The sequence below is a fragment of the Elephas maximus genome, chromosome 5 (assembly GCF_024166365.1).
Source record: "Elephas maximus indicus isolate mEleMax1 chromosome 5, mEleMax1 primary haplotype, whole genome shotgun sequence".
In the NCBI taxonomy this organism is placed as follows: Eukaryota; Metazoa; Chordata; class Mammalia; order Proboscidea; family Elephantidae; genus Elephas; species Elephas maximus.
Window position 1 is genome coordinate 136438708 of NC_064823.1, and position 14396 is coordinate 136453103.

General features: G+C 42.9%; 1 protein-coding gene across 1 annotated transcript; it reads left to right on the forward strand.

Moving 5' to 3' along the window:
• Positions 1-733: 733 nt before the first annotated feature.
• On the forward strand, positions 734-10848 carry CCKAR (cholecystokinin A receptor). Its single transcript, XM_049886409.1, has 5 exons — positions 734-906; positions 1575-1826; positions 5367-5628; positions 8972-9099; positions 10316-10848. Exons 1-5 carry the CDS (start codon positions 795-797, stop codon positions 10846-10848), a joined length of 1287 nt encoding a protein of 428 aa, XP_049742366.1. The 5' UTR covers positions 734-794.
• Positions 10849-14396: the final 3548 nt, after the last annotated feature.

Genomic DNA, 14396 nt, shown 5'->3' on the forward strand with positions numbered 1-14396 from the left:
TGTTCCTGTCTCACGCAGCCAGTTTGGGCTTTACTCTGGATATGGCTAGAATGGTGACAGGTTCCTATACAGGAAAGAGAGGTACAATGGAAGTGTGTGTGTGTGCATTTGCACGTGTGTGTATGCCTATGTGTGTACACATGGGTCCCTGTATCTGTGCATGTGTGTCCGTGTATGTGTGCATGAATGTGTCCATGTGTTTGTGCATTCATGTATCCATACATGCATGTGTTCATGCACGCATGTCTGTGTATGTGTGCACATGGGTCCCTGTGAGTGTCCATGCATGTGTGTTTCCGTGTGTCTGTGTCCATGTGTGTGTTTGTCCATGCATGTATCCACATGTGTATACACGTGTTTCCCTGTGTACATGTGTGTCCATGCGTGCATACGTACACATATGTGTGGCCATGCGTGTGTTCGTTTATGTGTGTGTGGAGTGTGTAAAAGCAGCTACACGCTGTAAAGGGTTAACTTGTAGTCGGGTTGCCTGTGCTCAGGGCCTTAAGATTGGCCCGGGAATGGGAGGGACTGGCCTGGAAGGTGGCGTGGGCTTGGCTTGCCATTAGCTGCCTCTCCCACGACAGGAGCACAAATGCCTGCCCAGCTGGACTGAGTATAGTGATCTGAAGGCGCCCATAGGAATGGCTGCAAAAGCCCACACCTGGAAATCACTCCCTCCCTGCCCCTCCACGGCCAGTTTCACATGGGAGCGTCTCAGGCCATTGGAGGAATGAGCCGAGAGTCAGCACTTCTGTAGCTCGCCAGCACTTGGTGGGAGGCAGCAGGCAAGGATGGATGTGGTTGACAGCTTTCTTGTGAATGGAAGCAACATCACCCCTCCCTGTGAACTCGGACTTGAAAATGAAACCCTTTTCTGCCTGGATCAGCCCCATTCTTCCAAAGGTAGGTGTCAGCCACTGATATTTTAATTCAGAAAACTAAGAAGTGGAGGGAGAAATCAGCAAAGAAAAGGCTGATAAAGAAAATCTAACAAAGTCATTCTAAAACAAGGCTGGGTAAAGTTACTGGTTCAGAAGTTTGGATGAGAGATCACAAAGCAGAGCAGAGCCAGAGATTCTTATTGTTCTCCACAGAAGAGGTGGGAATGACCGTGTAGCACTGGGGCGGAGCGGGGGGGAACAAAGGCCATGGGTTGACGAGTTGAAGTGTAGCAAGAAGGAAGTACAGGTGTCAAAGCCTGAAGTTACAAGCATGACAGAAAGGGTGCTGTCACAATCTAGCAGGTGCCTTTTCTTGGAGGAAACCCAGTGTGAAGAAGTGATTAAAGCGAAATAATGCTTAGCAGCTAGGAAAGAAAGCAATCGCTCTTCACTTGAGAAGCTTTGTTCTTAAGAAAAAGTGGCTGCCCAAGTGATCCTTTAATAAACCAACCTTTAGTATTGACTGGATTCACTCTATGCTTGTCCTACTTTGTTTCTGCAAAATGTCAGCACAGGCAGACTTGGGCTTGGTGATACATGCACTTCTGGGGGGAATTGGCAGGAAAGAACTAACTGCTAAGTCTTTAACATTCCCTGTCCTCACCTCCGTCCCTCCGTTCCTCTTTGCAGAGTGGCAGCCGGCGGTGCAGATTCTCTTGTATTCCTTGATATTCCTGCTCAGCGTGCTGGGAAACACACTGGTCATCACGGTGCTGATTCGGAACAAGAGGATGAGGACAGTCACCAACATCTTCCTGCTCTCCCTGGCTGTCAGCGACCTCATGCTTTGCCTCTTCTGCATGCCGTTTAACCTCATCCCCAACCTTCTCAAGGATTTCATCTTCGGCAGCGCTGTTTGCAAGACCACCACCTACTTCATGGGTAAGTGGCAGTCGGTGACTATTTCCGGAGTTGGACCCTGACCCCGCTCAGCCACAAACCTTCCCAAGCCCCTGACGGTCACAGCAGAGGAGCCATGCCTAGTGTTAAAATCCAGAACATCTGGCTGTGTGGGGCTGTGTGCAAGGATGTCTGTGCTGGCTCTCTGGCAGGCCAGTCTTCACATGTTCCCAGATGCTTTCTGGAAGCCAGTTTCTGCATGCCACACATGGATGAACCTTGGAAACCTCATATTGAGTAAAATAAGTCAGCCGCAAAAGGACAAATACTGTATGATCTCACTTAATAAAACAAGCAAATATACAGAAATCAAAGATTACTAGTGGCTACCTGGGGTGGCAGGGTAGGGGACAGGGGGAATTTTTACTTAGAGGGTGCTGAGTTTATGTTGACGGTGGTGGAATGGTTACACAATAGGAAGAATGTAGTCAATGTCGCTGAATTATGAGTGCAGAAATTGATGAATTGGCGAATGTTTTCTTGTGTATATTTTCACCAACTAAGAAAAAGAGTCTCTTTCTAAGACTGAAATAAGTAGGTATGAAAACACAGAAGAGGTTCGTTTTGCTTGCCTTCTGTTTGAAGGGAAGAGGAGCTCAAAAGTGATGTCGAGCAGCTCTGTCCCTTTCTGGAAACCATTGGTTGTCTACTCATTTCTACTCAAGTCATGGCTTTTGGGGTGGTGGGGGTGGTAGAGGAGGGCTGCCTGCTGTGTTGCTCTTGTTTTCTAGAAACAGGGGCGATTTGAAAACCAGTTTAAATATTCTCCAAGTTCCCTTCTCAGGACTCGCTTTCCAGATTGCTCTTCTGAGGGCTTGGACCACCTCAGACAGAGTGAGAGAGGCTTCTTTCCACCCCAGATGAGGAGTTGCATTCGCTCCTGGGGGCTGTGGGCGACTGAGCTGACCCTTGATTGGGTGAGATATGTGCAGCTCTGCCTGTGCCCATCAAAATGATGACAACCACAGAAATCACAAGCACTGATATTTTTCAGTACTTTTTATGCACCAGATAGTATACTAAGTGCCTTTACCCCCATGATCTTATTTGATTCTCAAGCATCCTATGAAGTAAGTACAGTTCTTTCTCCCAACTCACCGGAAGGAACAGAGGCACAGAGAGGCGAGTAATGTGTCCAAGAACACACAGGTGGTAGGTGACAGAGCTGGGATTGGAAGCCAGCTCAGTTAGTCCCTACAGTGGGAGTACACTGCCTCAGTTTACCTGCTGCTGTGGTTCTCCTGAGGCTGAACAGAAGCACATTGCTTGGTCCCCTCTGTCCACCCAATTGCCTTGTCCCTTGTCCATACTGAGAACTAGTTGGGGTGTGGGGAAGGTGGGAAATGAGGAGGTAGCTGTTTTTGTTTTGACCTAAGCCTTACAAAACATGCAGAGATGAGCTGGGCTAGGGTGGTCTTCAGAGACTGGAAACCTTTAAAAGCCTTTATTTTTCCCATTCGTGGAAGTGGGAGCAGGCACTGACAAAATGATGATGAATTACAGACCCGCGGGCCAGCGACAAATAGCCAGAACGTGTCGATCTGTGTCGATGTCCTCTGAAAATAGCAAAGGACTTACAAATGAAAAGGGGGCATTGTTAAATAATAAGGCAATAATAGTAACTAGCGTTGCACAGTGCTTTATGCTTTCCAGGCCCTTCAATACATACCTTACGGTAATATAATTTAAGAACCTTAACCAGAGTATGTGAGAGGAGATGTAAACCATGTGCTGATGTGACTGCCCAGTATGGTAAATGGGCTAAATGGCAAGTAAATTCTTCATTTTAAAACAGTTAATTTTATGTTATGTGAATTTCACCCCAATTAAAAAAGAATTATTTTAAACAGCCAAAAAGAAAAGCAAGGTAATTCTGCAAGTGTTTGCAATGCAATAATGATTTTATTGAATTTCTGATTCCAATGATTTAGACTCTTTCCTCAGTTTTGTGGTCTCCTTAATACTATTGCTAGCAGCTAACATTCATTAAACCCCTAACATGTGTCAAAAAAAAAAAAAAAAAAGAACGCTCGCCTGAAAGGAGTTTATAGTTACAGCGTGCCCATTACACAGATTTGGCTCTCTGAGGAGTTTTGGGCTATGCTTTCTAATCTAAACCTCACCGACTCCTTAGGGTAAAATCCCAGTAAAATGCAGAGAACCTGCCCTACATAAAAAAAATATGTGGTTTTATTTAATGATTTTGGAGCCACAGACTCCTCCAAAACTCCTTTTAAAAAGCTATGGAGACTCTCCCCGGGCGGAGGGGGGTGGATTTCTGCTCATCATTTCAGAAGATTAATTTATATCCATAAACATAGTGAGAATCTAAGGACGCCAGGCTAAGGACCTCTGCTCCCAAACTTATCCTTTGCTGTTGTAAGGTGCCATCGAGTCAGTTCCAACGCATAGCAACCTTACGTATAACAGAACGAAACTTTGCCCAATCCTGAACCATCCTCATAATCATTGCTAAGTTTGAGGCCATTATTGAGATCAGTCCTAAAGAAATTATGGTAAGAGATAATCAGAAGAATGAACAGAGTTAAACAGAGTTAAAAGGAATTTTAAGGTGATAAAACATTATTGTAATTATACACATAATACAAAAATTAGGAAATATTTAAGCTTTTTGACTAAAACCAAAAAAAAAAAAAAAAAAATCAAACCCATTGCTGTCAAGTTGATTCCAAGGAGTGCCTGGTGGATTCAAACTGCCAACCTTCTGGTTAACAGCTATAGCAGGGTTTCCAAGCTCTTCAACTAGACCTCAGTAAATCTCTCAAAGTAAGGTTTGTCTTTCCCACTCTAACAATGACCCATGCTCACTCTACAAAATACAGAAAAGCAGAAAGAATAAGAAGGAAGACCCTTACTGTCCCCTACCACCCACCCAGAGAGAAGCCTTTATTGACAATTGGAGTGCTTCTCCTTTGTCTTTTCTTACTGCGTGTGTGTGTGTGTGTGTTTAAACAAACTACATTTGGGAATTTAGAATTTTTCACTGTTGACAACAGTCTGTACTAGAAATTTTCATTAAGACTCTTAATACTTTCAGCTCAGATCCCAGCGACCTTTCAAGATCACAGACGCCTTTAAAATCTTAGGTTGGTAAGATAAACTTAACTATGGAGATCATGTTCAAAATTAGAGCTTTTCTCCAGGTTTCCCGACACATCTTCTGCGGGATAGGAGCATATTTCGTCCCCTCGGTAATTAATTAATGAGCACCTTTTCTGCCTCAGCAGGAGTTAGGTTGTAATCAAAGCTCAATAAACTTATCTAAAAGTTGGCAATGGGATATATTTGCAAATGCGTTGCTTTAGCTGCCTTAAATCCATTTTGGAACACAGCTGGGACTAAATCATTTTTCAAATAATACCCATACACTATTTATTTCTTTACCCGCTGAGAGTTTTCCTTTGATACCAAACCTGCCCAGATCAGATATGCTTAAGCTGGTGTGCAAATAAACATTGGATTTCACAGCTGACATTATCGGCTTCTTTGTTCCTTTCCCAGGCACCTCTGTGAGTGTATCCACCTTTAATCTGGTCGCCATATCTCTGGAGAGATACGGTGCGATTTGCAAACCCTTGCAGTCCCGGGTCTGGCAGACAAAGTCCCATGCCTTGAAGGTGATTGCCGCTACCTGGTGTCTCTCCTTTACCATCATGACTCCGTACCCAATTTATAGCAACTTGGTGCCTTTTACCAAAAATAACAACCAGACAGCGAACATGTGCCGCTTTCTGCTACCAAATGATGCTATGCAGCAGTCCTGGTAAGGCTACATAGTGGTTTTTTGTTATGTTTAATATATATATATGATTTGATATAATTCTTTCAGTATTATGAAAAGCTGAAATGTATTGCCCAGGGTGGCTTTAGGATCAGCTTCTAGGAGATTTTTTGAGGAAAGGTCAGCGTAACCTCTTCCTAGGATAATAGTTGTCTTAGCTACCCAGTGCTGTTGTAACAGAAATACCTCAAATGGGTGGCTTTAATGAAGAGAAATTTGTTTCCTCACAGTAAAGCAGGCTAGAAGTCCAAATTCAGGGCATCAGCTCCAGGGGAAGGCTTTCGCTCTCTGATGGCCTTCTCATCAATCTTTCCTGGGACTAGAAGCTTCTCTGCACAGGAACCCTGGGTCCAGAGGGCACGCTCTGGTTCAGGCACTGCTTTCTTGGTGGTATGAGGTTCCCCTGTCTCTCTGCTCGTTTCTCTCTTTTATATCTCAAGAGATTGCCTCAAAACACAATCCAACCTTGTAGATTGAGTCCTGCCTCATTAACACAACTGCCGCCCATCCTCCCTCATTAACATTACACAGGCAGGATTTACAACAGGTAGGAAAATCACACAATACCAGGAATCATGGCCCAGCCAAATGGACACGCACATTTTGGGGGGGGGGGCATAATTCAATCTACAACAATAGTGATAGCAAACACTTTGAGAGCTCCGTTCTAAATGCCATACATATATTCACTCATTTAACACTCTCAAAACTGTAGGGTAAGAACTGGTTGCCAGTGAATCAACTCCAATGTGTCAGCGTAGAACTGTGCCCCATAGGATTTTCAAAGGCTGATTTTTCAGAAGTAGATCACCACACCTTTCTTCCAAAGCACCTCTGGATGGACTCGAACCTCTAATCTTTTGGTTAGCAGCTGAGTGTGTTAGCCGTTTGAACCACCCACGTACTAATATTCTCTTCATTTTGCAGATGAGGAAACTGAGATAGAGAAAGGTTAAATAAGTTGCCCAAGGTCACATACCTTGTAAGTGGCAGAGTCTCTGTGCTTAACCACTGTGCAGAATACTTCCAAGTGATCACATGGGGATTTGGGCTAGATGACCTGGAGGGCCACAATTTTTTTTTTTAATTTTTATTGTGCTTTAAGTGGAAGTCCACAAACCAAGTCAGTCTCTCATATAAAACCTTATATATACTTTGCCATATACTCCCAGTTGCCCCCAATGAGACAGCACACTCCTTCTCTCCACCCTGTGCCTCCGTGTCCATTCAGCCAGCCCCTGTCCCCATCGGCCCCCACATCTCCCCTCCAGACAGGAGCTGCCCAGACAGTCCCATGAGTCCAACCGATCCAAGAAGCCCACTCCTCATCGGCATCACTTCTTATCCCATAGTCCAGTCCAATGCCTGTCCAAAGAGTTAGCTTCGAGAACGGTTCCTATCTTGGGCTAACAGAAGGTCTGGGGACCATGACCTCCAGGATCCCTCTGGCCTCAGTCAGACCATTAAGTCTGGTCTTTTTACTAGAATTTGGGGTCTGCATCCCAAGGCTCTGGAAAGCCACAATTTTCTAGAGAACTGACAATAGAATAGAGATGAATCCAAGTTCACATGATTTTTCTTAGAGCTGCAGCTGTGGTACTTACATGGAGCACTTTACCAGAAATAAAAAAGTAAGAGTCTAATACCTATTTCTTTGCTTACTAGCTGGGTGACCTTGGGTAAATTCACATAACCTCTCTGAGCTTCAAGTTCTTTATCTATAAAAGGAATTAACAACATGTATTTTTTATGTACCTCATTGGGTGGCTCTAAGTTTCACATGACATCATGTGTATGAAAATATCATTAAATATCTTTAAAAAAAAAAAAAGGCTATACAAACTCAAGGCATTATGTTTAATAATTCCAAGGAAGTTTTAGAAGCAGGGAGCTAGACATTCAGAAATGACTCAAAACTGAGATAATCTCTGCTTTCTTTGCCTTGCTCCTTTCCTTTCAGCCAAGGAACACACACACAAGAACTATATTGCATATGAGAGGGACATTTCCATGACTTGAAAAGGAATCCTATCAAAATATGTTCAACTGAAATGAGCAATGGCCCAGGCACCGTAAGCCTCTGACAATTTTATGGCCTAATCGTGCAACCTAACACATGCCAGACTGCTAAAGTGATTTCAGAGCCAGACTCCTAATGGAGGAGCCTGCAATTCTTCAGGACTCAAACATGTTTAGAGAAAACATAGCTCTGCCCCTCTAGGCACTGTAGAATGGGTCTGCTACTGTGCCAACTTCAAGGGGTTGTGGGGAATGGAGGCCTATGAGAATTTTTGAACTGTTCATGGGTCAGAAACAGCAAGAATGCAATATTCTACAAAACCAAGGAAGTGTTCCCTCATCCCTACCTAAGCATTTGGTTACTCTGTTGTTCTAAAGTTGACAAGTGGTATGTCCTAGAATCATGCTACTTGGGCTCTGTTATGGATTGAATTGTGTCCCCCAAAAATATGTGTTGTAAATCCTAACCTCTACGCCTACAGTTATAATACCATTTGGGAATGGGTTGTCTTTGTTATGTTAATGAGGAAGGATTAGTATAAGGTGTGTCTTGAGTCAAACTCTTTTGAAATATAAAAGAGAATAAACAAGGAGAGATGGGGGAAGATTGATACCAAGCCACATGGAGATCTCCAAGGAACTAGGAAACAAGATGAAGAGACAAGGATCTTCCCCCAGAGCCAACAGAGACAGAAAGCCTTCCCCTAGAGCTTGCTGTGTGAATTCGGACTTCTAGCCTCCTAAACTGAGAAAATAAATTTGTTTGTTAAAGCCACCCACTTGTAGTATTTCTGTTATAGCAGCACTAGATAACTAAGACAGGTTCGGATCCCACCTCAGCCACTTGCTAGCTGTGTGACTTTGGACAAGTTAGTTAAACTCTTTGGCTTTCAGTTTCCTTATCTGTAAAGTAAGTAGTATGATAATAGACCCTACCTAAAAAGTTATTGTGGGAACTAATGAAGTAATATACAGAAAATGCTTAGCCTACTGTCAGCACATATAACAAGCCCTCAATGAATGTAAGCTCTTATTTTTAGTATTTAGACTTGTTTCCGAAACAGAATTACAACCACCAAATTTTTCCAATTTAATTCGTTTTTTATAAGAGGCTTTACCTGAAAAAAGAAAATGAGTAAACAACTTCTAGTTACGGAAACCCCAGAGATGGAATTCCCCAAAATATTAAATACTAGTAAATAATGTGTTCGCCCAGATCTGTTAAAGATGAACCCTACTCATTCCTTCCCATTTGAATTTGAAAGACTGGTGTTGCTGGTTATTGAATTTATTTGTATTTTATTAGGCACACATTCCTGTTACTCATCCTCTTTCTTATTCCTGGAATTGTGATGATGGTGGCGTATGGATTAATCTCTTTGGAACTCTACCAAGGTATAAAATTTGATGCTAGCCAGAAGAAATCCGCTAAAGGTAACTATCTTTCAGCTGTATGCTTACGCCAAAAGATGATAAGGCTTGTTTTCTATAACTTAAATATACCCACTCAGAGTATATAAAAAGTACATTGAATATTTTTCAAAATATTCTTGTGATGCCCTGTTGCATAATGTCCAATCAAGAGGCCCAGTGTCTCTATTTCCTCATCTGCAAAATGGGAAAATAACACCTCCCAAAAGGTTCTGCGGAGAACAAAATGAGATATTATCCATTTAACCTAGTTATAAACTGAGAGCCCATATGTCCCAGACTTTCTGTAATATTGCATTAAAATATACATCCTTCAACAACCAAAGCTAATTGTAACTCTTGTCTTGTGTCTCTCCAAAGACATTATTTATAACCCGGCTTACTTATAATCCAGCCCAGCCTTTATCACCTTTTCCTCCATCTTCTATCCCCTTCTCTTTCATACTGTGGTTGTTACAAAGCCTCACTCCTTCATTCATTGCAATGCGCTATTTGCTAAAGCAGAAGCCCTGGTAGCTCAGTGGTTAAGAGCTACAGCTGCTAACCAAAAGGTCAGCAGTTCAAATCTACCAGCTGCTGCTTGGAAACCCTATGGGGCAGTTACCCTGTCCTATAGGGTTGCTGTGAGTCGGAATCAACTTGAAGGCAACAGGCTATTCACTAAAACTTTCCGTTGTTAGCATAACTTCTCCCCTTCTCATTCCATGCCATTGTTCAACTCTTTACTGTCTAGATAACTTGGCCTCTCTAGCTTCTCTTATTTTTTTCATTATCCAGATTCCTCACAGTAAAAGCAGTCTAAAGGCTTACCAGGCAAGCAGGAACCTCCCAGCTGGGGGCCAGAGAAAGGCAGAAGAAGAGTAGAAACACTCGTTCTTTAATACTTTTTGATCCTTTTAATTTACATGGATAGAAATTTTTTTTTTTTTTTTTTTGACTCATAGTGACCCAGGACAGAGTAACTGCCCCCATAGAGTTTCTGAGGAGCGCCTGGTGGATTTCAACTGCCCTCTTAGCCACTATGCCACCAGGGTTTCCTTTTCACTTTTAGTAGCTTTCCATTTGAAGGAAAGGACTAGCATAAATCAATACTTTCCCAGATCAGTGTAGGTCCAAGGTTGCCTGCCCTGTTCTTCATGTCAAGCCTGGTCTGGTCCCCTTGATGGAGGGGCGGGGGGGGCTCCATGCCTTTAATAAGCGATGTCGCTTGCCCACCCAGAAAGGAAGCTCAGCACCGGCAGCAGTGGCAGATACGAAGATAGCGACGGGTGTTACCTGCAGAAGTCCAAGCACCCCAGGAAGCTGGAGCTGCAGCAGCTGTCCACCTGCAGCAGCGGCAGGGTCAGCCGCATCAGGAGCAGCAGCTCCGCAGCCAACCTGATGGCCAAGAAGCGGGTGATCCGCATGCTCATCGTCATCGTGGTCCTCTTTTTCCTGTGCTGGATGCCCATCTTCAGCGCCAACACCTGGCGGGCGTATGACACAGCTTCTGCTGAGCGCCGCCTCTCGGGGACCCCCATTTCCTTCATCCTCCTGCTCTCCTACACGTCTTCTTGTGTCAACCCCATCATCTACTGCTTCATGAACAAAAGGTTCCGCCTCGGCTTCATGGCCACCTTCCCCTGCTGCCCCAACCCTGGTCCCGCAGGAGTGAGAGGAGACGTGGGGGAGGAGGAGGAAGGTAGGACCACGGGGGCCTCTCTGTCCAGGTACTCGTACAGTCACGTGAGTGCTTCTGCCCCGCCCCCCTGAGCTGTCCTGGGGCCCTCCACTGCAGAAGGAAGGAGTGGGAGCTGGGGGAGGAAGAAGAGGAGGAGGAATAGAAGAAAAAAGCAGGAGGGGGAGAAGAAGGGAAGCAGTGAAGGAGAAGGAAGGCTCCATTTCCAGGTGGAGGGATTTATTGTGCTTTTCCTCCATCATCTGGGTTCCAGAAGGGGAGCCCCTCTAGGGTAGGGCCATGACTTGGTTTTTAGGCAGTTGCAAGGCAGGCAATTTCCAATAGCATTAGCCATCAGAAGAACCTGAGCAGGCCAGTTAGGAGACGCCAACAGGGCTCATGCTGGAAATGTAATTGCCAAGCTCATGTTCCAATTGGAGACGTGGACCCTATTGAGCTTTAGAGGATTCTGGAACATTCAAGGTGGGTATTCACTCCCCATAGTGATGCATTTCTATGCTCTGCTTCTTCTGCTGGTGTAGGATTGTGGAGGCTCTCTGCCTCGGGGGAGCCGGCCATTCTTTCATGTACATACTGTAGCCACCCACCTCGTTGTGACCACAAAAAGGAAACTAAAGTGAAACTTCTGGCCATTTTCTGTAGTATGAGAACAGCCTGACTTTTTCTTCTTGAGGTCAGTCATGGACATCCAGTGACAAGGTTATGCTGTCCTCAGAACAGCACAAGAAATGTTGTCTGAAAGATGGAAATTGGAACTTATACTTCTAACAAGAAAAAAGAATAGGAGGCAAATAGCTGCATAGAATGTTATCTTAACGTGAGAAAGTACCAGAAAGGGCTTAGAAATGTTTTTTCCACTTAAATTATGTGTGTATATTGCTTAACTCCTCCTTTAAATGATGATATTAAACCCCGTGGCTTCTGTCCCTCAACTTAATTTCTTGTGCTCACGTGGCACTTCCTCCTTTTCCAGAAAGACCTTCAGGTACAAAGGAGATTTGCAAGTTATATGTACCTGGCCAAGCGTGGAAATACGTATAGTCAGGTCCAGAATAAAAACTGGCCAACTTGGACCCAGTCAACATACAGTGTTTGAATGTCAAAGCTGGCTATGTCTTTAGATACAATCTGTGTAATTTGTATTAACAGTACATGTGTAAACCGAATATATAAGTATGTTCTGTTCTTTATAAGTATACTTGTTGATGTGTTTAAAAAAAAAATGGATATTGGAATTCAGCAAGTTTTATCATTTTTTATTCCTTCACAACAGATGGTGTTGTGTTGCAAAACTAGTGTTGTTATCTCTCTAATTTAAAAATTTTAATTTTAAATAGGATATGAGCTATATATTTAGATTCCAGAAAGCACATTTCTAGACGAGTATGTGTCAGTCTGGTCTACTAGCACAGCTTTCTTTTGTCTAGAGCAATGTAATCCTATTTGCTTAAAGAAATTAACACAGACATTTTTGAGAGAGAAAAGTTTGCATGCTAGAGTAGGAAGGAAGGAAGGAACAAATGAACTAAGAAGGAAGGAATAGGGAGGGAGAGAGGGAGAAAAGGAAGGAAGGAAGCTCATCATAGCTTTCATGCCCCCAAGCATCTGAGAAGTGAACTTTCCTTTTTCTTGTTTTCAAGGCACTGTGATGGTCCATTAATCCAAGCCATGCACTTTGTGTGGCACACAAGGGCCAGTGATTCCAACTGTTGGGAAAAAAAATTGGATGTGGAAAAGGGGCAAAGGACAGGGAGTGTCAAGAAGTAATCATGAGTAGGGGAAGGGATGTTTGATTCTAGCAAGATGTATCACCATTTTGTTTTTTAGGGGGGGAAGTGGTCATGGGCTGAGAAGAAATTATTGAAGGCATGACTTTATTATAAAGGCCTGTCAAGCTAGATGTTAGTTTTTCTGTTTTTCATATTCAATTTAATTACATCTATAATTAGCTATGTCAAAGGTTTCAAGGTAATACTTCAACCAGCTAAAACATGCACTGCTAAAATGGTAACAATAAAAGGTGTAAGAAATAAACATGTCAAAAGAAAAAAGGAATAAAGTGTCTCCAGTACTTGAGTAAATCCTACAAGATCTATTTATTTTCCTGACTGAATATAAGCTTTCCATAGCATATATATGAAATAAATTACACTCCATATTATTGGGAACCTCTGGTACGTTAACCTTAAAATAGGTTGCCAGATTTAGCAAACAAAAATACAGGATGCCCACTTAAATTTTGATTTCAGATTAACAACTAATATATTTTTAGTATAAAACCAACCAACCAAACCCATTGCCATGGAGTTGATTCCCTCATAGCGACCCTATAGGACAGAGTAGAACTGCCCCATAGAGTTTCCAAGGAGCGCGTGGTGGGTTAGAACCACCAACCTTTTGGTTAGCAGACACTGCTCTTAACCACTATGCTACCAGGGTTTCCTTTTAAGTATAAGTATGTATGAAATAGTGCATGGGGCATACTTATAATGAAAATCTATTTGTTGTTTATCTAAATTTCAATCCTGTGGTTTTTGTTTTGTTTTTCTGGCAACCCTACTTAAAAATCATTTTTAAAAGTGTATAAAATTATAAATAAGATTTCCCAGATTTGGAGCAGTAAAATGCCTATTCACTGAATTTATTGGAGGCTCTTTCACAAATGGGCTTTTTCTTTTTTTTTTTTTTTAAGAAGAAAACAGCTATTAACTTTCATCATCTGTGCTTGACCATTGGGAATGATACCATCAACAGCTTGATTTTACTCTTACCAAAAAAAAAAAAATTTCTTTTTAACATAAGCTATTCTATTTTTTTTTTTTTTATTCTAAGTACTCTGTTGAGTCAACTGCCTTTATTTCATGCTAAGGTGGCTTGCTAATTTGAATTTGAAATAAAGTGGCCTGTAGAGTCCAGAACAGAAAATAAATTCATGAAGTTTCTGGTATTTTTCTAGTGTCTTCTGGTAGCTTCCACTCATCACCAGAGTGGTAAATTAGAACTTGAGCACTGGAATGAAGGGTGTATCTTTGACTTTTAATTAAACCCTGTGTCTCAATGGCTTCTGTGCCCTGGTTACCATGGTAATCTCTCATAATAACCTTGTATTGGTGAATAAGTAGTGTCTGTGTTTATGTGGTTCAGATACACATGTTTGTGTATACTTAACAATTGCCCCCTCCACCCAGTTAAAATGTAATCTTCAGGAGACAAGTGACAATAGCTGCTGAGTCTCCGTTGTATCTCTGTCCAGCGTTTGCCCAGCATTCTGCATACTGTGGGTGCTCGGTAAATGTTGGGACTGGCTTCCGCTGTACCTTCTATTCTGTGTTTTAGGGGAGGCTGTCTTTCAACCACGGCAGCGATTCTCAATAGGGGAGGCACACTCTTGGAGGAGGGGAATGGTATCGAAATTTCTAGGGGGCTTTTTCCAACTTGGGCCCCCTGGATGATACAAATGTTAACTCACTCGACTGCTAACCTAAAGGTTGGAGGTTCGAGTTCAACCAGAGGTGACTGAGAAGACAGACCTGGGGATCTACTTCTGATAAATTAGCCCTTGAAAACCCTGCGGGGCATAGTTCCACTCTGACACACATACACACATGGGGTTGCCGTGAGC

Excerpts from the sequence above, each read along its gene's own strand:
- CCKAR (XM_049886409.1), top strand. The coding sequence starts at position 795 with ATGGATGTGGTTGACAGCTTTCTTGTGAATGGAAGCAACATCACCCCT. Across the intron at positions 907-1,574 it reads TCAGCCCCATTCTTCCAAAG|AGTGGCAGCCGGCGGTGCAG; the intron begins GTAGGTGTCAGC and ends TCCTCTTTGCAG. Across the intron at positions 5,629-8,971 it reads GATGCTATGCAGCAGTCCTG|GCACACATTCCTGTTACTCA; the intron begins GTAAGGCTACAT and ends GTATTTTATTAG.